General features: G+C 40.8%; 1 protein-coding gene across 5 annotated transcripts in view; it reads left to right on the top strand.

Annotated features, from left to right (window-relative positions):
* The window catches only part of Pik3cg (phosphatidylinositol-4,5-bisphosphate 3-kinase catalytic subunit gamma), a 35344-nt gene extending 10498 nt beyond the window's left edge, over positions 1–24846 (top strand). For all 5 annotated transcript variants that reach the window (XM_031356084.1, XM_031356085.1, XM_031356083.1 and 2 more), the window contains 6 exons: positions 1703–1849; positions 3395–3485; positions 4274–4404; positions 5375–5486; positions 6720–6877; positions 22097–24846. In XM_031356084.1, the coding sequence (XP_031211944.1) occupies positions 1703–1849; positions 3395–3485; positions 4274–4404; positions 5375–5486; positions 6720–6877; positions 22097–22375 (918 nt within the window). In that variant the 3' untranslated portion in view covers positions 22376–24846. The remainder of the gene's footprint in view (positions 1–1702; positions 1850–3394; positions 3486–4273; positions 4405–5374; positions 5487–6719; positions 6878–22096) is intronic.
* The last annotated feature ends 211 nt before the right edge of the window (positions 24847–25057 follow it).

Below are 25057 nucleotides of genomic sequence, written 5' to 3'. Positions count from 1 at the left end.
GCATACCATTTTTCTCTTGTAGTACCATTTCTTCTGCCTTGCCTATGTCCTGATGATGACACTCTTTGTCTCTGATGTTCTATTTATAATACATCATTTTCCCCTTATTTCTTCTCCAACTTCTTCCCTCCCTGGTTTTCAGTGGTTTCATTACAGTGTGTGTTGGCACAGGTTTCTTGTATAAGGTGCCAGGTTATGTTTCTCTTTGGGCTTGTAGGTATCTGTTCTACCACATTTGGAGATTGTTCGACTGTTATTATTTTCTGTCTTTCTCTTCTGGCCTTTCTTTCAGAGACTTTAGTTACTGTACTCTAGATTGCTAGACCATAAGCTCAGCATGGATGCCTTGTTTCCATGCATTAAGCAAGAAACAGGCCCCAACAAGAAGCTGAGACAACTACAGGCAGGGTTACCTTCATGGCCTTTTTTGCTCAGGGGCCACAGATTTCTGTTGTCTGTCATCTAGTGTATGACAAGAATTATCCATGTATTTTTCTGGTCTAGCTGCTTACAGGAAGGACAGAAATACTCCTGTCAGTTAAACTTCAGGAAAAGAAGTAGAAAACACCTCCTCCCCATGTCTAATTTTATAAATAATTATTAAACCAGGTATGGTGGTACACGCCTTTAATCCCAATCCTCAGGAGGCAGAGGCAGGCAGATAGATGTGAGTTTAGGCCAGCCTGGTCTACAATGTGAGTTCCAGGACAGCCAGGACTGTTATACAAAGAAACCCTACCTCAAACAAACAAAACACACTTGCACATACTTGCTAGAAAAAGCATGTATAATCCATTGTCATCATTTAGATATCAGTAGAAATTACGATATATTAATATGGCTTTCAAACTGTTGGCTTTTCTTTAAAAATTGCATCATAATTTCACTTATTTATTTTTATTTTATGGGTATGAGTGTTTGGCCTGCCTGCTGTGTACATGTGATGCCTGAGGAGACCCCAAAAGGGTGGTGAATCCCTTGATATCGGAATTCAGGCTATTATGAGCTGCTCTATGTGGGTGCTGGGAACTAATCCCAGATCTTCCTAGGAATAGTTCTCTTAACCACTGAGCCTTCTCTCCATCTCTACATTATATTCTAGATTCATAGTGCATTCACTTTTGTCTAAAACCCATGAAAGGTTTGGTTTATTCTTATGACTGCTGTCACAGTGCTTTGCTTAGATGTGAGGGGCTAGGCTGAAAGTCCTGTGCTCAGGTGCCAGATTTTCCATTTATTCCTGCTAAATTTCCCTGCGTTAGATTTGGCCTACATTGGCTTCTGGAGTAATAAGATTTCAGACACTGTGGTAGTGCTGGAACTCCTTTTTCAAATGAAATCTGAGGAAGAGAATGCACAGGTTGTAGAAAGAGCTCTGAACAATGCCCTTTCCATGGGCATACTGAGGTCCCACGGAGTAGGGTGATTAAAATGATACCTGCTGCACCCCATGGGCTCTCCACAGACCCTTAGAGCTCCTTGGAGTACAATCTGAGAGCCATTGTTTCAAGGTTTATGGATTTTCTCACATATAGAGAACATTTCCAGTTTGGGTGAGAACAACTTCTATATTTTTATCCAAATATTGAAAATCATTTTCCAGCCAGTTCATGGCCCCTGTGTTTAGCAATGTTCTACGGGAGAATCTGTACCTCCTCCATGTGTGTTCATTGCATGTGCTGGTGTGGCCACTTCCTCACAGATCGAAAAATGTAAAGTGATGGCCTCCAAGAAGAAGCCCTTGTGGCTTGAGTTCAAGTGTGCTGATCCTACAGTCCTATCCAATGAAACCATTGGAATCATCTTTAAACATGGTGATGATCTACGCCAAGACATGTTGATCTTGCAGGTAGGCTAATGTGAAGGGAGTGGGGTTATGCAATTATCTGAAGGAAGAATGATGTGTGTACTAGTCTAAAACATGCCCGCCTTTCTGGTTTTTGTTTTATTTTCCATATGGTAAACAGCAATCAGGAGGTACCTAATAGATAAGTTTTACTAGCACCATAGTTCTCTCTGTCCTTTCAAAGATGGGGTATTCAACACTCCCTAGTAGCCATATACAGTTGCCTTTCCTAGCCTTTTTTTAAGCACTCCGTTCGATGCATGAAGGCATAGGCTGTGGGATTATTGGTCTACAGTACCCAGTTTATTCCTATTCACAGACATAGCATAGGTAGGCATACTCCCTAAATGCATGTCCTTTACTATTCATACTCAAACTCATGTATTGATTTGATGCCAAAAAGACCAGAAGGTAGGTGATCACAAAGGTGAACGGTGAGGAGGAGGTGACCGGCAAGGTACCAACACTGTCTATGTCAGGATTTTTAACATTTCTGTGCAGACAGCGTCACAAGTCTGTAAATCTTTGCTCTCCAGCATTTAGTGCCTCATCGAGGAAGGAGGTGGGGATGTCTAAAACCTAATACAGTTTATTTAGATAACAAAGTGTACTAATTAAAAAAAGGAAAAGAAGAAGAGGTATGATCTTTGACAAATAATAAAAGAGATAAGTTTAGTAAAAAAAAAATAAATAATAAATAAATAAATAAAATAAAAACATAATATTTTCAATTCATCTTAAGATTCTGTTTTGACTTATTCCTAATATAGCACTCAGGTTCTCTTCCAGGATGGGTTGTCTTGTTGTTTTTGTTTTGCTTTTTGCCCAAGAAATATTTTTAAAAAAGAAAGAAAGAAATCCCTTAATATTTTTAAGGATTAATTTAGTTTTAAATAAATCTGTAGAATCTTTTGAATTGTTCACAAATGAGCATTTCAAAGCCACAAAACAGCTCTCTGCTGTTCCTTTAATTCTGAGAGACAGTTTGTGCTTAGACTTCATTTTATTGTTGGAGCTCACCGTGCACTGAAACTCTCCAAGACTTTGTTTCTGTGCCACTGAATGGAAATAGCAATTATATTCCTGATACAAGGTTACTACAAGACTCACACATAAAAGAGCAACCAGTTAATGTTTGGGGTTGGTATCACCATTATTGATTTCATTGCCTTGGTTGTAGAATGGATCTTGTGATATCAGAGTAGTAGACATGTATAAGGACATTACAGTTACTGTGTGAGAACATGCATAACAAAGTGGAATGTTTTGATAAGGTAGATAATGAAACCTGGCAAAAAAAAAAAACCTCCCACAAGTGAAAATTCTTTATACTTTTCTTCAACATATACCCCAGGGGTTGAAATTAACAGATTTTCAATGACAGGAAATTTCTGCGTATCAGTCTGACCAATGAAATTTATTGCTTATGGTTTTCATCTACTCATATACTGTATGCAATCAGATAAGATTACTAACTTTTTAAGAGAGAAGGGACATGCATTGGCCAACATCTGTGTGTAATAGAAGTGCCTGTGCCTTGGTTCCTAGATTCTACGTATCATGGAGTCCATCTGGGAGACTGAATCTCTGGACCTGTGCCTTCTGCCTTATGGTTGCATCTCCACTGGTGACAAAATAGGTTTGTAGTTACATCAGGAGATGAGCAGTACACCGCTGTGCTGGTTTTAAAAGAACATCACTCCCTCAGTGAAATCAGTCCATAACTGGAAAGTTATAGTCATAGTCAAGAGGAGGAAATGTTCCCAAGCTGCAAAATGGCTCTCGGTTCAATAAGGACATGTTGACGATGCAGGAGTCCCTGTCTTGCTCAGGCCTGGGCCCTTACATGGGAACAATCTCCCCAAGAACTCGCTCCCTCCCCTGCTATTCTCTGCCTCTAAACTGCAACTCATTTCTTTGCACATTAAGCTTTTCTCTCGAAAATAACATTTAAAATTAGACAGAAGGGCCTGTCACTTCTTTTTAAACTCCAGAATTCACATTACTGAAGCTATTACACACTCCACTCAGGTACTTTTATAGACATTTAACATCTTAGTTTTAATCACACTTATTTTTATTCAAGGTTCTGATATGAGAAATGTACAAAAACAATTTGGCCTTGTTACCTATAAAGGAAAAGTTCCAATTTCCAAGCAAGGAAGGCTAAACTTGGCACACAGATGGCTTTATTTGTCACTCCCCAAGAGCAACCCTTTCCTCTCCTCTGTCAGAAATATTGAGAGAGTATTCTTTACAACTTCTGGAGCCTTACTGTTATTATCTTCCTAGCAAGCAACAAGAAAACAGCTCAGACTTGGAAAATAGAGCTTTGACCTAATTAAAAAACAAAACAAAACTTTCTATTCTTTGCTCGGCCAAGACTTAGCCGCACCAGCCTCTCCTGAATTCTGTCTCTTCACATAGGAATGATTGAGATTGTGAAGGATGCCACAACGATCGCTCAAATTCAGCAAAGCACAGTGGGTAACACGGGGGCATTCAAAGACGAAGTCCTGAATCACTGGCTCAAGGAAAAATGCCCTATTGAAGAAAAGGTGAGTTCTTGGTCACCCCTCCTCAGCCCAGGCCCACTCCTCCATACAGCTTGTCTTCCGTTGGACAGTAGTGGTTTCTTGTCTAACAGGCTCTTCTAATGGAGGTCTCTGTTGCCCAGCATACTGGCTGAGTGTTTTACTCCAAGGCTGTCAGGGGTTTGTGAGGGGTTTTCCCCTGATGACACAGCTTATCTGTGAGACAGAGCACCTACCTCTAGACCCGGAAACATTTGCTTCAGTTTTGAAAACCAGTCAAGCTTTGCATAGAATTTGGTTCTGTGAAATAATCTGTTAGCACTTTTTATGAATGCTTTTGTTGTTTAACCCACAGATTTAGACACCATATATACATTCTTTCATACCAAACCCAAAAAAAAAAAAGTACAATTTCTACTATGGCTCTAAATGGTAAGTTATGAATGTTGAAAATGTCTGTCTTGTTGAAGGGCATATGTTGGCTCCTTCACAAACTGTTTGGCTAGGCCATCTGGATGCTGTTTAAAGTCCTACTGCACGGGAATAGCACTTCACACTTGCATGGCCAGCAGCCTTTGGTGGAGGGAATATAATTAGTAGCCTTTATTAATCTGTTATACATGAAAGCTTGTGAAACCATCCATACACTTAAATGGTTATAAGCAAAGTATAATCGCATAAATTGCTGAGTTCTGTACGGTTGCCAGCAAGTGGTTAAAAGGAAGGTTGGGAAATTTTAACAAGTTCCTTCGGCCCTTTCCTTCTTGGGTCTTCCTCATGTCACGGTGTTTGCATGACTCTTCACTGAAAACACAAGCTGAACCATGTGACAGTCGGCACTTCCTTGATATGAGGAATGAACTAATGAGGTTGGACTCAAACTCCTTGCTGTCTGAAATGGTTCCTAGAACATTGTCCTTCTGGGAGGCATCCATTGACTTGGGCTGATCTCTGTCGCTGGAAAGCAATCAACATTCATATCCATTCTCATCAGTTTCAGGCTGCGGTGGAAAGGTTCGTTTACTCCTGTGCAGGCTACTGTGTGGCCACATTTGTTCTTGGGATAGGTGACAGGCACAACGACAACATTATGATCTCAGAGACAGGTGAGTTTGCCCACTAGAAAATAAAAAAATTATTGTAGTAAAATATATATAGCATGAGAGGTTCTGTTTTAATCATTCCTAAGTGTTCTGCTAAGGGATACTAAACACAATCACATTATTTTGCATCCATCACCGCTGTCCATCTAAAGCACTTGTCCTCTTTAAACATTGCCTCCCTACTACCCCATCCTCCTGGCACAGGGTAAGAGTCTAAGCTGGAGCCCAGATTTACAAGTCATTGTGTATAGGGACACTGGTTACTTTAGACAGACCACCCTTCTTGAGGGTTGATGGATGAAGGGGGGAAAGACTGGAAATGAGACTAAAAGAGAGAAAAAGTTACAGGGAGAAGTAAAGAGAGTGAGTAGCATAGCCTAGAAGGGGGGATTTGAGCAATGTCAAATGTTGCAAAACCCAACTAGAACTAATAATAAAAGCGCATGAGCTGTCCCTCGTCTGAAACACCTGCGTCCCTAACTCTCACAGCCATACTGGCTCATGCTACCCTGACAGTGGCCTGTACAACATTCGGGAGGCCTAAGGAAAAGGAACAAGTTCAAAGCTAGCCTGGACTACATAGAAAGACTTTAAAACACAAAAATTATTTTTAAAGAGTAGAGTTTAGGAAAAAGCACCAGAGTTTGGTGTGAATTACTCATTCCTTGCAAGAACAGGGTCAACACAAAAGAACGGTATACTTGTGGATTATAGAAATGCTAAAAGACCAAATAAATAAAAACTAATATGGTCATGCTGCTGCTGCTGGTTAGAAGCTGATCCCAAAGAAATTCAAAATGGTGAAAAAAAAAAAAACAAACCACTCCTGTCAGACAAACACAGCATCAGTCTGTCACTTATATGAAGGACATAAAGTCTCTTAAGCATGATGGTCACAAATTAGTGGGAGTTTTTATTTACCTGTCTAAGAATATTTTGGAGACCACTTTTTTTGTTAATTTGCTTGCTTACTTGTTTTTAATGACATCTTGGTATCATCTAAAGAACAAACCTATCAAAAAACACACTTGGTTTCGTCAGAAAGCTTTACGGCCACTGCTTTCAAGCACCTGTTAAGACTGAAAATATCAAAGGCTAATAATAAAAGAAGATAAACTCACTCAAAATAGTTCATGTTCAGGCAACTGAAAATAATTTTTTTTCAAAAAAAATAAACAAAACCAAAATGTTTATAAACACACCAGGTAATGATGCCAGGCATTTTCTTCTCTTAAGGAAACCTCTTTCATATAGACTTTGGACACATTCTTGGGAATTACAAGAGTTTCCTGGGCATCAATAAAGAGAGAGTGCCATTTGTCCTGACCCCAGACTTCTTGTTTGTGATGGGATCTTCTGGCAAGAAGACAAGTCCACACTTCCAGAAATTCCAGGTATGTCACCCCAGTCCTCCCCACCTCCTGCCAATATGAACCAATGTAGAAGTCACCTTTTCCCTCCCCTGAATGGCTGCCCTCCTTCCTCCTCCTCAACTCTGTTCATTCCCACACGTACATGCAAAGTGATGCTTTCGGGGATTTGCTCACTAAAACCCAAACAGCAAGTAAAAATGCTCCGTAAGGGGTGTCCCTGGGGACCACAGATCCCTGAGGGGATGCTGGGTACTCAGGAAAGCTTCAAGGAATGACAGATCTACTCAAGGAGACTGATCTACTCAAGTCTAACTAGAAGACTCAACATCAAGTATGTTTCAGGGCTTGCCAACAATCGTGAGCTTCACTTGATTTTTGGTACTGTGTGTGCACTTACCACACTACCCACAGGGGAATCTTGTTGCACATACTGATTTTGTTGGTATTAAGAGTAGTCCTTTAATTGTTGGCAGTCTCATCCCCTTGACCACAGGCCCTGCAGTGAGCTCCGGTTCCACTAGCCTGCAAACAAGCCCCCACAGGAGTGTTTAGATTTAAACATACAAGGAGAGCCTCTTATACTTGCAAATGTAATAGCCGTGAACGAATACCATTCAGAAAAGTTGTAAGCATGCCTTCTTTATAACAATAGAGATATAAAACAGAAACCAAGGGTAACTTTTGCCTTGCCTTGTCTGCGCATAGCCACCCTTCCCTAGTGTACCTTCAGTGTTTGATTTGCACTTCACATCTTAGGGAGAAGGCTTTTCCTTCAAATCCAGCATGACACTTGGGAAAAGACATGAGCCTTGAACCGCAGGGCAACAGCTACTCCCAAGTTGTTTTGTAACCTGTGCTTTGACGTGACTCACACTCCCTGCTCAGATGGTTTTAGGAGTTTGGGTATGTGCTCTTCTGCATACATTCAGTTGGGTTTCAGACAATTTCCAAAAATTGTACACATTTCATGGGGGAAGCAGAGGGATTTCACTACTTAAAGAAGAAAAAGTGCTCAGTTTTACTCTCTCGAAAATGAGGTTCATCTGACTAGCTTCAGACAGGACATGACAACAGCTCAGAATGTCAGACAAATGCATGGAGTTCTGCCTCAGTCATGGGTCTCTTCTTTCCTATAGATACATGGTCTCTCCCTTCTGCCAATGAGTGAAATTCTCTAGGAGCCCATCCCTTTGTCCTTATGGACCCACACAGTTCATGTCACTCCACCAAATCCCAGCAGCTCTCCCAGTTAAGTTTCTTTGTTGCTTCTGCAATGGTTTTCTGTTTAAACACATTTGTGATAAAAAAGATCTTCATAATGAGCAAGCCAGGCAAGGATACCCACCCTGCCCAGCAACATCAACTCAGAGCAACAAATGTGAGGAGTTTCTCACAGTCTGTAACATCTCTCCATCCTTTGTGAGTAAGCTTGTTTCTTAAGCAATTAAGCCTCCTTCAGTCACGTGATGTCTATATAGCCTGCACCACCCAAAGCACATTCCTGTGAATTGTGCTGGGCTTTACACACCTGTGTTCTGGAAGACCGGCCAGCATTTTACACACCTGTGCCTATTACCTACCTACTAACCATAGCACAGGGATCAAAGGAGTGGCCTTTGGAGCAGACAGACCTATGTATGCTTAACAGCTGTGTCCACAGTGGCAGTCACCTAGCCTTTTAGAAACTTACTTTCTTCCTCTGTAAAGAAGGAACATGGCCTACTTATGGTTTTCCCAGGTATTATTGATCTAGTTAGCACTATAAAGAGAAAGCTTTTATTTAGCTCACAGTTCTGAAGGTTCCAAACCACAACCATTAGCCCCATGACTCTAACCTGGTGCTCTCAACCTATAGGTTGTGACTCCTTTCACAGGGGTTAGGTATCAAATATCCTGCATATCATATATTTACATTATAATTCATAACAGTAGCAAAATTACAGTTATGAAGTAGCAATGAAAATAATTTTATTGCTGGGTGTCACCAGGAAGGTTGAGAACCACTGCTCTAGACCTAGAGAGCACTGTGGCTGTAGGAATGGCAAGAGCTCATGTCAGAGCCAGCTGCTTGGCCAAGAACTATGTAGAATGATTAGCTCATCTCTGACCACAGCAGAGACTCTGTTCTCATTGGCTTAGACATCAGGCAAGTCTTCCAACTTTGAAAATGTGTAAGAATCCAGTTTTTTTGAAGTTAAGTCTCAGGCAATATACAAAACATGACAAAGAAGCCTATTATGGTTAAAGAGAGAGCTGAATCCCATCTCTACCTGTTCTCAGACTATCCCACACCCCTACCCCAAACCCATTCATCCTCTGCACTCAAGAGAAAGCTAACCACTGAGGCAGGAAATTGTTCACACGCAAAATTTCCGAAGTTTGACAAAGATGGGCAGCTGAGCTTCATCATTTAACTCCAGACTTGGACAAATTTTCATTTGCCCTATCTTTCATTTCTTTTCTCTCTTTTCTTCTCTTTCTCTCTCTCTCTCTCTCTCTCTCTCTCTCTCTCTCTCTCTCTCTCTCTCTCTTCCTTCCTTCCTTTGTTCCTTTCCTTCTTCATATTGCTAATTGAGACTTTTGTGTGTCTTTTATTGTGTTCTTATTACAAAGGTTCTTCTATCCCAGTGACTATATACGTAAATTCTCTCAGCAATGACTTGGGGTCTGGTGTAATAAAGTCATCATGTTTAGGCAAACAAGGAAGTGTAAACATTTGCATTTTGAACTCAAAAGTCCCCTTTGCTAGTTTTGACCTCATGATGCTAATTAATACATGTCATGTGAGTAGCCTATTGGACAAGGTAAAGAAAGACTGAGCTGCTTTTTGTTAAGAGTGAGGTGAACCTTCTCCATATACAATACAAACAAGGGAGGCCATGAACTGGGGATAGCAATGGGGGACCAGAAGAGGGAGACTGTGCTCTGTCTCACTGTCACCTGTCCAAGGCAACTGGCCTAGGCTTGAGTCATATCTGTCAGTTACTTCTAGAGTAAGGAACAAGCTGCATTATGCAGAGGCAGAGACAAGAAACTAAATCTCACTCTTTGAATCTATCAACATCTTTAGCCTTCAGGGCAGCCTCCCACAGGCAGGGGTTAAATGAGTTTAATGATGTCAATTTCCATATCTCTTTGACTGAGAATAGTTTTTAAACAAGGTAAACAGTTTTTAACACATTGGTGACTTGTTTTATATTAACAGCAGACACAGGGATAGAAGCACATGTGGTGCTGTGAAGCAGCAGAGGGGGTTCCCTTAATCCTTACATGGTACCTTGTTACGGTTCCTGAATAACAACCCCGAGACTAGTTATTTATGGATAAATGCCTAGGCCATAAGCTAGGCTTATTCCCGACGAGCTCACAGCTCAGTTATCTCATTTATACTCTTCTACGTCTGCCACGTGGCTGGTACCTTCCTCAGTTTCATACATCCTACTTCTTCTGAGTCTAAATGGCAGTTCCCTGTGCCTGACTCTTTCCCAGCATCCCTTTCTCTCAGCTGGATGTCCCACCTTCCAATCCTGCCTCAGCTTATTGGCTATCAGGTTTTTATCGACAGGTGATGCTTCCTCACAGAACAGAAGAATTTATGCTTTCATGTGGTAGTCGGTTCTCTCCTTCCACCTTCATGTGGGTTTTGAGATCAAACTCAGGTTGCCACGCTTGCAGGGCCAGTACTTTCATGTGCTCAACCATCTATCCAGCACCCCTTTCATCGTTTTGGGACTGCAACTAAGACAAAAAGAGATCGGTGGCTTCACCGCAGAACATATCTTGAGGACAAGCAAATATGAAACAGAGAGGAAGCTTGTCAATGATATTTTAGTATAGACTTTAAGCATGGATGTTAAAAAGAAAGGTGTTGTAGAGAAAGTAAGATACATCCCTGAGCACAGGTATGGGCCTCTCTAATATCTGACCTTCACTGTCTATATGTGTGTGTGTGTGTGTGTGTGTGTATGTATGTATATGTGTGTGTATGTGTGTGTGTGTATGTGTGTGTGTGTTATATGTTATATATGATCTGTGATTCTTGAAGCTGCTGTGTTCTAAGGTTGCTAAGGGACCTGAGATCACAGGGTGGTTCCTGGTTGTGTGTGACAATAGATAAAGTTAAAGTCTAGATCATGGGATGCAGGAAGTAGGACATCTTCACTGGAAACCCAGTCAACAGTGTTGTTTAAGATTCTCAGAAAGTGTTGAGACAGCAATGAGGCTAACTCCAGCATATACACTGGGTCTCCAACCTGGTTCTTTGCTTTTCTATTTTTTAACATAAAATGTCTACATATGAAAGGAATACTGCCTATAAGCCAGTAACCTTCATAGCAAATGTTAATTATGCTGCAGTTCTTGCTTGTCATCTATGAAGAGGCTTCTATCAGACGCTTGGATGAGAAGTCCCTCTTTGTTCCTATGTCCCAAAATTTCTTTTCTTTCTATCCTGTTTTAATAGCACTATGTTTCAAATTTCAGTGAATAGCTATAACATATATAACATGCAAATTTATGTAAATAAAGGCCAAATGAAATTTGGATTTCTATTTATTTAATAGGAATTGTATTTGCTTTTTTTTTTCTAAGCAGTAATTTTTTTTTATTAAAACAATAAAAGCCCTTTTGGTTGATTTGTTTTGCTTTTTGGAACAAAGTCTCACTATATAGACCAGACTGTTCTCATAGCGCAGAGATAAGCCAGCCTCTGCCTCCCAAGTACTGGACTAAAGTCATGCACCACCGTGCCCACACAAAAGCAATTTTCTTTTAAATGTCAGATATGTAAGCCTTGTTATCTCACCCTCCAGAGACAATTCTGCCAGCATTTCAAGGCTCACTCATGATTCACATTTATCTTTTCAAAAGTTGAAGTAAGTCAGAATTTGCTTTAGAACTTATAGTAAAAATAGACGTGAATGGTTGGGACCAAAGAAGAATGGCTTTGAGGTCAGCCTGGACTATCTGGATTATATACTAAGACCCTAAGATCCTGTGTATTTGTGTGCATTTGTGTGTGTGTGTGTGTGTGTGTGTGTGTGTGTGTCCCTCTTTACTGCAAACTGCAAAAGGTGAACTGAGGATGGCTTCCCACCCTCTATGTGCTACATGCTCATCCCTTTGATTGTCGTCTGAGTGGTCTGCAAGGCTCATGTTGTGCACCTCAACCCCTGCAGCTTTGCCTACAGCAGTCCCATGCTCCATTGTTTTGTAGTTGCCTTCCTTGTCTACCACCACCCGTGTTGCCCCATTACCTGGGCTTAGCACTAAGAAGACCTGCCCTGCCCTCTAGGTCTCAACATAAATGTCATACCACAGAGCGACTTCTGGCACAGGTCTTCCTGCCCACCTGGTCTTCTGCACTGCATCTATAATGTTTATGGCTATTTGTCCTATGTGCCTCTCCCTTTACAAATGTCAGTGGGGCTGCATGGGTCCTGGCTCTGTCATGTGGGCATGTGATACAGGAAACACTTGGAAGATGTTTGCTTAGTGAAAGGGCAGGAGGTGAAAGGGCAAATCCTTCAAAGGGAGGAGTTGGTTAGACTGAATTCCGCCCCCCAACCCCCTGCAGGGAGTCCTGATTCCCTGCCATGCATTGTACTCTGTGGGTGCATGAGCTATTAACTCAGGCACACACTGACAACCACCACCAAACCAAACCACCTAGAAAGCTTTACTACACAAATAGCTTACCCGTGCAAGGAATGACAGCCAAATCTTATGAGGAAATCCAGTGTTTTATTAGTAGCATAAATAGGGATATCATGTGTTACCTACCATGTTCTGTTGAGAATTTTTTACTGAAATGAATAGTGCCTGCATGTGTGTGTGCATGTGAAGCAAAGCAACCATCTATACCCAGGGAACAGAATGTGGAATGTATTCCTATAGGACATGTTCAATCCAAGTTTATTTCATGGATCATGAGCATTTTGATCTCTCAAGACCAGATCTTTGTAAAGGGAGATGGTCTTTGCACACTGCAGGCACTGAGCAAATGTTTCAGCTAGTGCTGATCATCTAGAAAGCCAAATGGCATTCATCTGTGAAGAGGAGACAATCTGAGGAGTGTCCCTAGAGCCCCTTGCCCCTAAATAGCACTGTTAAGCAGCATTTCCTAGGAAGCCCAGGGCTGGTTGCTTTGATCTACTTAGGTTGAAGTTACCTTGCCAGGCTTACCAGTCTGCCCTGTTTCCTCTAGCTGTTATCTTGTCCTCATATCAGAGTACACCAGGCCTTCAGCCTACAGGTCCCAGTGCATGTCCAAGGACAGAGGCCTGATTCAGAAAATTGCAGAGAACCTGGAAATTCTTGACTGAAGTACACGTCTACTAGCACCAGGCTGAATCCCTGGTTCCTGGGTTGTTCTAGCTGCTTCTGCCCCAGCCTCTCCGCCAGAAGCACCTGCCTCAACCTCCATCTAGGAGTAGAATGCTGACTTCCTCTTGCTTTGCTTCACTGAGCCCCAACTGTCCTTCCTAAGCCCCAGCATAAAGGAGACCTTACCATCTGACAATCTTCTGTGCGAACACCTTACAATATATTATTCCCTCTTGAGCTTCCTTTCTGTCTATGGGGGAGGGTCATGCCTGTGTATGTCTGTTACCAGCTGACTGTACTTCCCAGCCTCCAGCTCCATCCTGTTGTTCTCATCAAGCTGTGTTCAGCACAGGTGAGACAGGACACTGGCACTGGGCCAGGACAAAGACTCCAGGACTGTTTTTGAAGAGGCTAAGAGATCTTCCCAGTTTAATCCCCTTCAAATGTAACTGTTCTCCAATTCCTTGTCATTTTAAAGCAGTGAGTCTTGCCCAAGATCTAACTTGCGTTCTGTACAGAAAACTTTAAGCCATCTCACATGGCCAGGTTATCTGCAGTATGTTGAACATCCTACTGGGCACAGATGACCCAAAGTAAAGGCACAGCAGCCTCGGAAGTCAGACTGGCACCATGCCATGCCAAGGAATACTTTGTGTGAAGAGTGTACAGAAAGTGGTTTGCAGAGAGAATAATTAATCCTGCCTAGAAGATAGGCAAGGGCTATTCCTAGAAGGAAGCCTTTGGGGATGAATTCAATTTCATCTTACTGATAGATTCGGGGAGAGGAAGGAACAGCCAAGCAGGAAAAAAATAAAAAACACACACCATGAGCAAGTACATCAGCTGGCCAAGTACACATAATAAATATTTAGGAACACAAAGTACAACTACTCAGTCTGGGTGTAACTCAGGTCTCTGTGGAGTGTTCTCTTGGAATTTGGAGTTGGGAAGGGAAATGTGCATCAATCAAAACAGAGCCCCAGGCTAGGGAGGGGGAGCAGAGCAAAGAGAAGTCATTTAGAATACAACTGGTTAAGCACTACTTACCCTAATTAATGACTAATTTGGTCAAGTAGGTGACAAGTGTACCTATCTTGGGATTTTCACTCTGGCCAGTTAACGAGATCAGATTCTGTCTCCTCCATCCCAGCATGACAACTGAGTAGTCCCCATCTCTCACACGTTACCATAAGAAGACACAATCAAAAGAGCAAGAGTTTGAATATGTTAAGGTATTTCCCTCAGGTGAAGACTCTCATGGGGTTTTCAGATTCTTGGGACTAGGTTTAATCTGGAACACATACAAATCTAGGCCTGGGGGCATGGCATTGGGACACCAATAAAGTCAGTTATGGGTTAGTCCACCAGCATGAAATGTTATTCAACACCCAAGACTGTAGAGCCCTGGTCATTTTAAACACTATTCAGCTTGGCAACAAAGGCATTCTTCTAATGTTTAGTTTCTTTTAAAGGATTGCTGTGTCTACTTTACAGTGCTATGAGGTATGTGTTCCATTATCTTCCAAGTGCGCTCACTCTCAACAATCTTCTTGGGAAATTTCCATTGGTTTCAGTTTCTATACAAGCACTGCTTCTCATAAACGAGGTTTGGTTTTGCTTTTAACTTCTCAAAGTTGGATGGAGTTATGGATTAGATTTTTTTGGCTAGAACTGTAGAAAGATTGCACTTGGTAAATATGAAAAAGCTGTAGGATTTTTTTTTTATTTCTGTAGCCTATTGTGAATATTTTCCTTCCTTTTTTCATCTACCTTTAAGTTACATTATTTTTACTCTTATATATCCAAATAGATCACCTCAAATTTTTTTGGTACAAAGCTGGAAGATACACACATACACACATACACACATACACACACGGGGGGGGGGGTGTTATGGGGAGAGAGAAAGACAAACAGAGAGAGAGAAAGAGATCGATGCACACAGAGAGACCATTCTTAATACACTTAAAGAAAGCAATTTAATTATAGCCCTTGTATTCCTAATGAATTTTTATCTAAATATTTGAGAGACAATGGTATATCCCTTTCCCTGGTGAACAGCTAGTTTGTGGCTCATGTTCAAGTCCATAAATATGAAACTACTAATTCCACCTCAATAAATGAATAGCCAAGGGTCAGAAACTCTCCGTGTTCAGACACACTACAGAGTGATTCTTCCTGCATTGTTAAGTCTGTGAATCAACCTTTTCTGGTTTGTTAAGATAAATACTAAGAATGTTAGCTGGGGCAATATATTGACTTTTATTTTAAAATGCATTTAATGCATGCCTTGGAGTAGACTATTGTTTTCACAACTGTGTCTCTTAGGCAGACAGGCATTTTGTTGTTGTTGTTGTTGTTGTTGTTGTTGTTCAGTGATGAATATTTGTCAGTTTTTCTCTCCTACCCCTCAGCCTCAGAATCTCTCCCTGGAGTTTCTGTTTCATGGTCCTGGTGTCATTTCTCTACTTAACTGAATATGCACGGTTCATCTCCAAGGAGAATGGAGGGTTTCAGTTGTTAGAAAAAGTATCCGTATGACCTGAACACTCTACCTGCTCTTCAGTGGTTAAGAATTAGTTGATGACATGGATTAAATTCATTGGTTTAGTGACTGGGATAGTTAGTAGATCATCTGCTGGGATGGTTAACAAATCAAGGCAAGGTTTGAGCCCTGAAATGGTAATGAATTCCTTTGTTTCCAAGATGGGCGGAGGTGGTACCCTATAAAAACATTTCTTTCTTTCAGGGCGAATATCCTACAATTAAGGCATTTAGACAGCAATGGAATTAGGAGCAGATGTACTACGCAGGCTCAACCTATTTATTAGCTACTAATGGAGAGCGTGCCAGCTAATGCCGTCATTGGTAATGGAATGTTCTCTACATTAAGTAGTACATGAAACCAAGTCCCCCAAATCAGATTTTCTTCTTCACTCAGTAGCACACAGCCTCTCGCTGGCAATTGAGAAGAGCAATGTTTGAACCCTGGAAGAAAAAAAAAAAAAAACCTTTCAACAGGCAGTAACTTCTGTGTTCTGGGTTTTCCCCTGAACTCCCCAGCCACATCCTTTTAGCCACTCAAACCACAGTCCTCTGGGCTGAAGCAATGTGACCAGGACATGCTCACAAGCCTTGTCACTGTGTGTATAAAGGACAGAAACGAAACTCTTGGGGCTTGAGTTGGTGGAGCAGTACCCAACCGTGATCCCCAAAAGAAAAGAAGTACCTGTAGATGCCCAATGTGCAACATGCTATGTATCCTTCCTTGTGAGCGAGTGTGAAGACAGCCCTTTCCGTACACATTGCAAAAAAAAGGTAGTTACCCATTACCTTTCATCTGCTTAGATGAACTGTCTATGGAATCATTTTGGTGGACAGTCTGCATGAGAAACTGATGCATTTAGCACTGGGAAGCATGTTCAAGGATGCAATTCTTTGTAGGATTTAGTAATGAAAGGAAGCTGGTTGCATAGCACTTAAATCTCACCACGGCCATATGAAATGGACATTACTATTGTACTCACCGTACAGATGAAAACACTGAGTTAAATAAAAGGAGTTAAATGATCTGATGGTCAATAAAAAAGCCAAAATTTGAGTTCATTCAACTAGGTGTGAGGCTGCTGTTAGACACCATTCCCCTCTACCTTCAACAAAGGTAGTAATGTCTGCACTCAAGTTTTAACTTTATGCAGTCAGTTGGAACCTGGATGTTCTGTCTGCCAAGTATGAAACATGCAATTAAGTGCAGGGAAAGACATTTCTTTCTCACAGAAGAGCCTGCATGTGAAAGTCAGCATCCATCAAACAGGCTAAAACCAACAAAAACCCAGTCACGCAGAGTCATGCAGCCAGGAATGCAGCTCACTAATACAATGCTCAATGAGTATGCATACGATTCTGAGTTCCCTCTTCAACATCCTCCAGAAGACGATAGTTCATCAGGGTGGGATGGCCTTCAAGAGACACAGGACACCTGATCCTTTCCCTTTGTGTATCTCTTTGTGCTCAGGGATAGTTGAATCTACTTACCATCATCTGAAAGTATTTACTGAGCACCTATGGATTGGGGTGACAGTAACTTTGTCTGGGCTTAATTTACTTCCTTGAAATTTTTCTGTTCGAAAGAGATTGACCCCACAATGTGCTCACACAGCAGGAGACTTGCCTGGAGCCTCTAGTGTACAGAAGAATAGAAAATAATTAAAAATCAAAATGTACTTCTGGTTTCAAATCAAAAGACATCCCCCTAAGTCTGTGAAAAGCACAAGAGTTGGCAAATTAATGAGTCTGTGGCCTAGGGTGAAGTCTGCACTTAGCTTCTGTAATTACCAAGAAACTCAAGATGCCTTGGTGGGTTGGATAAGCAAAGAAAATGATTTCCGGGCATCAGAGGCATCACTTGGAATGCAAGAGCACTAATGTACTGGGGCTGCTGCCAGGTGACAGTTAAAGTCTGGGCTGCAGCTGAAACAGCTCAGAGTTGCTTTGGGGACTGCTTTAGCCCTTCTGCCATGGTGATCAAAAAGGAGATTCTGAATCTTGGTAGGGGAGGAAGGGACTGACATGTCCAGCATACTCAGGCTGTGCAGTCTGTTATGTCTGTATTTTATATAAATTGCTTTAGTTGGATCAAAATGACCTGGGTCATTTGACCAAGCTAGGGTAAATATGTCCACCCTCCACTGTCCAGTGTGATGCAGGCCTGACCTCTATTGTCATTGTGGTCACTGTGCCACGTGTGAATGTTACAATGTTATGGTTTGAGACCATACCTGTGTGCATCTCGACACTCAGTCCTGAGCTGACAGCATTGTTTGGGTAAGTTGTAGAACCTGAGGAAACACTATTCAGCCGGAGGACATAGGTCCTGGGCTCTTTGAAGGTGATATCTGTTTCTGGTGTCAACCCAAGTTCTCAAATTCCTGTCTGCTGCAGCATGACCAAGCAGCCACCTCAAGCTCCTGCTGGGCCATCTTGCCTATAATGATAGACTATCACCCTGAAGCCATTAGCTGAAACAAATTCTTTCTCCTTTAGAATGTGGGCATCTTGTCATAGTAATAAGGAAAGAGCCACTAGTAGATAGAGACCAAGTCATCTTGTGTTAACTGACAAAGATGGGAGGATACTCCATATGTCACCTCAGTCCTGCTTCGTAACACACTTTCACATGTGTATTTATTCTCCATGAGCACCATTCTCAGAGTCTCAGAATATATGACTGAAATAGTTTTCTTCAGCCTCCTTACCCATATTCTATAACAGGGCATTGAGGTTGCCACTTCTTACATGATGTTCCCAAGAACTTTCACTTGTAGATAAATTAATGGAAAATGTGTCCAACTTATTAAAAGTTCCGTCCCTAGCATGGAAGTATCTGGGGGAAAGCATCTAGATTCTTTTAAAAGTCACCCTTTGAAGCATATTTCAGCCAGAACTTTTCACCTAACTTAGGCGTACAGTTCTGAATTTTGACCAATGTGACATTTGACCTCCCAGCTATCTCTACCACAGCAGCAACTATGTTATCAAGTGGTGTGCCAGTAAAGTCGCACTGTGCCCTTTTATCACCTCTTATGGGTGAACAGATTCAATCTGTAAGAAACTGAGAGATTAAAACCTTGCCATTGCATATGGGAATGTTTCTGCCTTACTTCAAGTTTTGTTGGTTGGCTTGCAAATTTCCATTCTTCAAGGTTTTTTCATCTGCTCTCCTGTATGAGTTCTCACATATCCTTGCCTGGAGTTTAGGATAGGATGGACACGTGTCACATTGCATAAATGCTTTCTTTGTGGTTCCCTGTTAATAATTGCTTGTATGTGTTAACATCTCTATAATTCCCCCATTTTTTTCCACCATGGTAAAGCACCTTCCCAAGCCTGATTAATTCAATATTTGGCCTCTTTCTGTGCAAACCTTTGATTCATCTGGGATTTCTTTTGGCGTATCTTGGGGAGTGAAATTTTATTTCATTTTACTTTCCCTGAATAATGAATTCTTTATCCAGACCCCTTTCATCAAAGAATAGACCTTTATCTCACTAATCTTCGAGTTTGTCTTAATTACACCCCATAATTGTTATGCGTTCAGTTGTGTCTTCACACTTTTTATTCTGTTTCACAAAATTTCTTGCCTTTGTTTTTAAATAATAAATACTAATTCACCCTTCTTTAACCTTTCTTTATAGCTTCAAAAATGATTTTGGGGTTTTTTGTTTGTTTGTTTGTTTGTTTGTTTTGTTTTGTTTTGTTGTTGGGTTTATCCCCCCTCCCTTAGAATTGGAACCAGGGATGGCTGTGAACCATCATGTGGGTGGGTGCTGGGAACAGAAACTAGGTCCTCTGCAAGAGCAGCCAGTGCTCTTAACTACTGAGCCATCTCTGCAGCCCAATAAAATGCTTTAATATCTGTTGTAGCAAGCACAGCTTCTCATTACTGAAATCTCTAAAAATGTCTTCTTAGACCCTGGCTATGCTGAATAAACTAAAACCTGTACCTGAATTTAATTAATAAGAAATTTTACTGAAATATCACTGCTTGTAGATTAACCCAAGCATAATAATATCCAGAGAGTTTTCTTTCAGAGAAATATGCTAGGTAATCTTGTGTATTCAAGTTTTCCTTTATATAAACAGTAGAATTCTACAGTTTCTTTTTTTAAAAAGATTTATTTATTTTCTATATGAGAATACACTGTCATTCTCTTCAATTGGATCCCTATTAAAGATGGTTGTGAACCATCATGTGGTTGCTGAGAATTAAACCCACAACCTCTGGAAGAGCAGCAGTCAGTGCTCTTAACTGCTGAGCCATCTCTCCAGCCCCATTCTACAGTTTCTTTAAGCAGGTTCTCCACAAGTTTGTGACGTGTTTACTCTAAGCATAGCATTCTTCTTGTTATCAATATTCATAGCAGCTGTTGTTTTACCTGCCAACTGGTGGTAACTATTTATATTATTTTTTTAATTTCTTACTATCTGTTTTTATAAAATGCTTTCGTGGGTTGATAGATAGTTCAGTTGGAAAGTACTTGCTGCACAAGAATGAGGACCGAAGTTCGGCCTCTCTAGCACCACATAAAAGACAATCACGGTAGCAGAAGCCCATGACTTCCCAGTGCTGAGAAGGCAAGGATGGGTGGATTCTAGAGTCTGTTGGCCAACTGCTCTCGATGAATCGTTGAGCCCCAGGACCCAAGAGAGACTCTGTCTCAAACTATAAGGCTGCCAGTGACTGAGGAAGCCACCCAAGGTCATGGCATTGATATCTGGCCTCCATATGCATACACAAATACACAAAACACAGTTTACCAAAAACCAGTTATAATCATATTTGAATTTTCTTTCCCTCAGAGGTCCAAAAAAATGAACATATCATGTATACATACTGATCATTTTATCTCTACTTTTCTAACTTTATAATTCATTTCCTTTTCTATTTATTTTATTTTCTGACATTTAAATTTTTTAAATTATTTTTATAAAACCCAGTACTTCACACTGTTATATTTTAATGTCATATTAATTTTCATATTTTATAAAAATCATAAATAGATGCCAATATAATTATAACCAGAAAATCTTACAGTTTGAGCATAAATCCTATTTAGTATGGTGTAGGAGGGTTTTGGTAATTTGTTTTACTTTTTTACTTTTTGGTTTCCTTGCTTTACTTCTTTTCAGTATCTTAATATGAAATATTTACATCTATAATCATTAGCACTAGTTTTCTGAACATGTTCTCTTCCAGGTCATGCTGTTTAGGTTGAGTCCTGATTTTATGAGACTAAGCATTCTCTCCTTTTCCCTATGCTTTAAAATAATCTAATGACACAGAAGGGCCTGTTGCTTAACAGGGAGGCGTGACTCATTGCCTGCCAGAGGTGTTTATGGAAGCAACAGGCCTTTGAGTCTTTCTGCCTTTCTTTCTCCTTTGGTTTTGTTTAGCTTTGTTTTTCTTTCTCTTGGTTTCTTGAGGCAGGATCTCACAGTAGGCCAGGCTTATCTGGAACTTACTCTGTAGCCTAAGCTTGCCTCAAACTCACAGGGATCCTCCTGCCTCAACCTCCAGAGTGCTGGGATGACAGGCCTAAGCCACCAGTGCGTAGCTAGCTGGCATCACAGTTTTTAAGGCACCCTCTTTTGCTCAGTGTTGGGAATTTGAATTAAAATTCCAAAGTTCATTTGACAATTTAGAAAATCAGAGGGTGAAAAGCAAATTGATCTGCTTCTTAAAATACAACAAATTGTGAAAGAAAGAGAGAGAGAGAGAGAGAGAGAGAAATACAACAAATTGTGAAAGAAAGAAAGAGAGGAAGAAAGGAAGGAAGGAAGGAAGGAAGGAAGGAAGGAAGGAAGGAAGGAAGGAAGGAAGGAAGAAATGGCTAAATTCCTCACATTTCTTTGGATTTCATTAGCTCTTGGCAAACATTACTGTTACTCACATAAAGCTTATTGATTCCAATATGGTATTCAAAAGTGATTGTCTCAGCCCTCCTCAGATAGGACAGATGTCTCTACCTTCCATTTCCTAGGGAGGAACTTGAATCTGAAAGATACACTAAGAGATAGCATGAGACTTGTGAGGCAGCTGGTTTTCCTTGCAGTCACCGGCTGGAACACTGACAGATGGACAATATTATAAACGTAGTTTATCGCTTCTCAGCCTTTTGGCTAAGATCAAGTGTATAAACGTAGTTTATGTTCTCGTTACACTTATTACCCACAACAGAGACCTGCCTTGTTCACAAAGAGTTCTTTGCATGAACAGCAACACGTAAGTTCCAGAACAGACTAAAGTTTTCAGAAATCTCCTTCCTCTTGATGGCAGCCAAAGGGCACCATCAACCCTGAGCATTTTGGGTCCAGCTGGAGCACACTGATAACAGCATGTCCTTCTCTTTTGTCCAGGATGTCTGCGTTAGGGCTTATCTAGCTCTTCGACATCACACAAACCTGCTGATCATCTTGTTCTCCATGATGCTGATGACAGGAATGCCCCAGTTGACAAGCAAGGAGGACATTGAATATATCCGGGATGCCCTCACGGTGGGGAGAAGCGAGGAGGATGCTAAGAAGTATTTCCTTGATCAGATTGAAGTCTGCAGAGACAAAGGGTGGACTGTACAATTCAACTGGTTCCTACATCTTGTTCTTGGCATCAAACAAGGAGAGAAACACTCCGCTTGATATTTGGTGCTAGGGCCCAAAGCAATTTAGTGTTCTAAAGCTTTAAAACCAGGGTGTCAGTCATCAGAATTAGATTTAAAATGCAATAGGACTGTCTGAATACTGCGCTTCAGAAATTCAGCTCTTTCCCCAGCTGAACTCTTCCTCAGAGGGGAGAAAAATGTTGGCATTACTGATGGTTTGCTTAATATTCAGTGTGAGGTTTCTCTGCTGCTTTTTCCCCGTCCCAGTCTCCATGATGTGGAAGAATATTCTAAGTTTAAATAGCTTAGAACATTCTTGCTTATTATGCCTGATGATCTTGTATTGAGTCTCTCTGAAAGTTCATTAGAATAATTGACAATACCTGTTGTCACGTGTATTCACCATGTATTTTTGCCTCTCCTTGTGTTCTATAAGCTCTTGGCAGAAAAGGGTACAAGCATTGCTAAGCTCTGCTGCATTCTTTAAAGGATGTTTCCAAGCATCTCCTTTGTGCCCACAGATGTTGGTGATGTGCTAGAAGCAAGGAGTGCAAGTTAGCTTTTAGAGTACCAGAGTACCGTCAACAGTTTGTCTCCCACGGTATATCACGGAGATGCCCAGACACTGAACACAAACTCTGAGCCTGAGCCATGACCACTCTCACCAGCTGCTGTGGCTCTAGGGTCATGCATATGAAAAGTGGAGGTGACACCTTTTACCAAGAGTGAATAACCTAACACAACCAGTGTCATCTTCTCCAGCACAGAGACAGGAAGTCGTTCACTGGACCCTTGGATGCCTACAAATGTCATCTTTCCCTCTTGCTCTGCCCTCCTTACCTCTGCCACACCACCTCCTGTACTTCTTCCTAGACTTGTGGAATCTTCAAAGACAGCTCAAAATGACTTGAAAAAGAAAGTCTTCTCTAGGCCCAGGACAATTATAGGTACTTATTTGCGGAGCCGCTCCATGGGTTTTTAAAAAGAATATTATTAAAAGAAGAGTTCCAGAAAATATTAGTTTCTAAATGCTTTAATTTTACATTTTAAATCTGAGAAGTTTTCTTTATTTTTTAATAGAAGATACCTGCTATCAAATGTATTCTAAGCTTATAACAATACTTATTTACATATTCATTTTTCAGTTTAAAGGACTTTTAAATTTTGAAGCATCCCAGGTTTCATAAAGACAAATTGAACCAATTTCCTTTGAAGTACTTTTTCATTTCTTAAATATTACGCTGTTTGTCATCAGTATTGATCCACCTTTGAGAGGGATCAGTAAATTATTAAAGCAAATATCTTTGTTCAAATATCTTTAGATATCATCAGTTCCATAGAAAGAGCTATGTCAAAGATGTCCATACTTAGATATAATCAGATATAACTCTTCTTGATTTTTAAATTGTCAAAATAGACACTTTAATGAGATGGAGCCCAACCTTCCCTTTGTGTCTACAGAAGCCAAGTAGCACCTAATTCTGCTATGAGTAAGACCCATCGGGGACACTTTTGACATAGCCTTGTGTTCTAAAATCACTCCACTTTCAGATTATAATTTCATTAGTGTTAGATGAACCTGGGCATAATTCTAAGAACTCTGGCTGAGTCTAATCTACACGCAGGGGAAGGAGTCTTATTTGGTCCATGGTGGTTTAGGTACCCCTGCCTCCTTGCTCACTGGACCTTCCCTGGCTCATAGCTATTTACAAAAAGTCTCCTCGTCCCTGGGCAAGTAACTATCCTAAAACCATGCTGTCTCCCGTATAGGCCATGGTCTGTGCTGAAATTGTGTTTCTCTCTATGAATGTAAGTTAGATATTTTATGGCATTTCTGGAGCGTAATTCCCGCTAATCTAAGAACAGGAAGAGTAGTAACGCCTTCTAACTCCAAATGGGAAGCATGCTTAAGCTTCTAAAGAACCATGCACAGACTTTGCCTTTCATTTGAATTGCTGAAATGATGATCTTGATGATAAAACAATTACGGAGTATATATGTATTTAGCTTCCGACACCACATGCATACATATTAGTTCTTTAAATGAGCCAGCCTTTTCATAAAGCTGAACTACATGATGCTGTATACTGGGTTTCATTCTCCCATTTTCTAAAGAATGCAATTTCAACTCCAAAGACTTGCATATAAGCAAAAATCGCTTTCACATGCTTGCTACCTCGCCATTCCTGTGAGTGATGTTGTCCAGTGATTTCTACACTTTGGAAAATATTCTAGACCTAGGGTCCTCCTAGGAAAACACCAATATCTCTACCTTCAGTACTGAGTGAAGAAAACAGAGATCACAGGTCAGATGGGTCAGGTCAAAGCAACCTATGTGTGTATCTAAGACTGGCAAAAAAAAGACACAAAGCATCCATTGTAGACTTGGTCCAATATGACTCTACTGGTTTTGGTGGTGCTCTGAAAAATGCAGAAAGACATTAAGAATAAAATATATCAACCAGAAAGAAAGCTCTTGACTTGCAAATAAATTAAGTATAGTATGTATATGTTTTGTTTTTTATTAGTTCTTTGAGAATTGTGTACAGAGTTTTGACGACATGCACCCACTCCCCTAACTTCTCCCAGATTCACCCCCCTTCCCTACCCACCCAATTGTGTCCTCTCTCTCTCTTTTTTTTTTTTTTAATTTTTGTCCATCAATGGCAACACTCTTAAAGAAAACTTCCTCTCCCAGCAACTGTCAATTGCCAATAGT

Source organism: Mastomys coucha, unplaced genomic scaffold (assembly GCF_008632895.1).
Source record: "Mastomys coucha isolate ucsf_1 unplaced genomic scaffold, UCSF_Mcou_1 pScaffold6, whole genome shotgun sequence".
Classification (NCBI taxonomy): Eukaryota; Metazoa; Chordata; class Mammalia; order Rodentia; family Muridae; genus Mastomys; species Mastomys coucha.
Note: the sequence above shows the minus strand (reverse complement) of the source record. Positions and strands in the feature narration are given on the sequence as shown.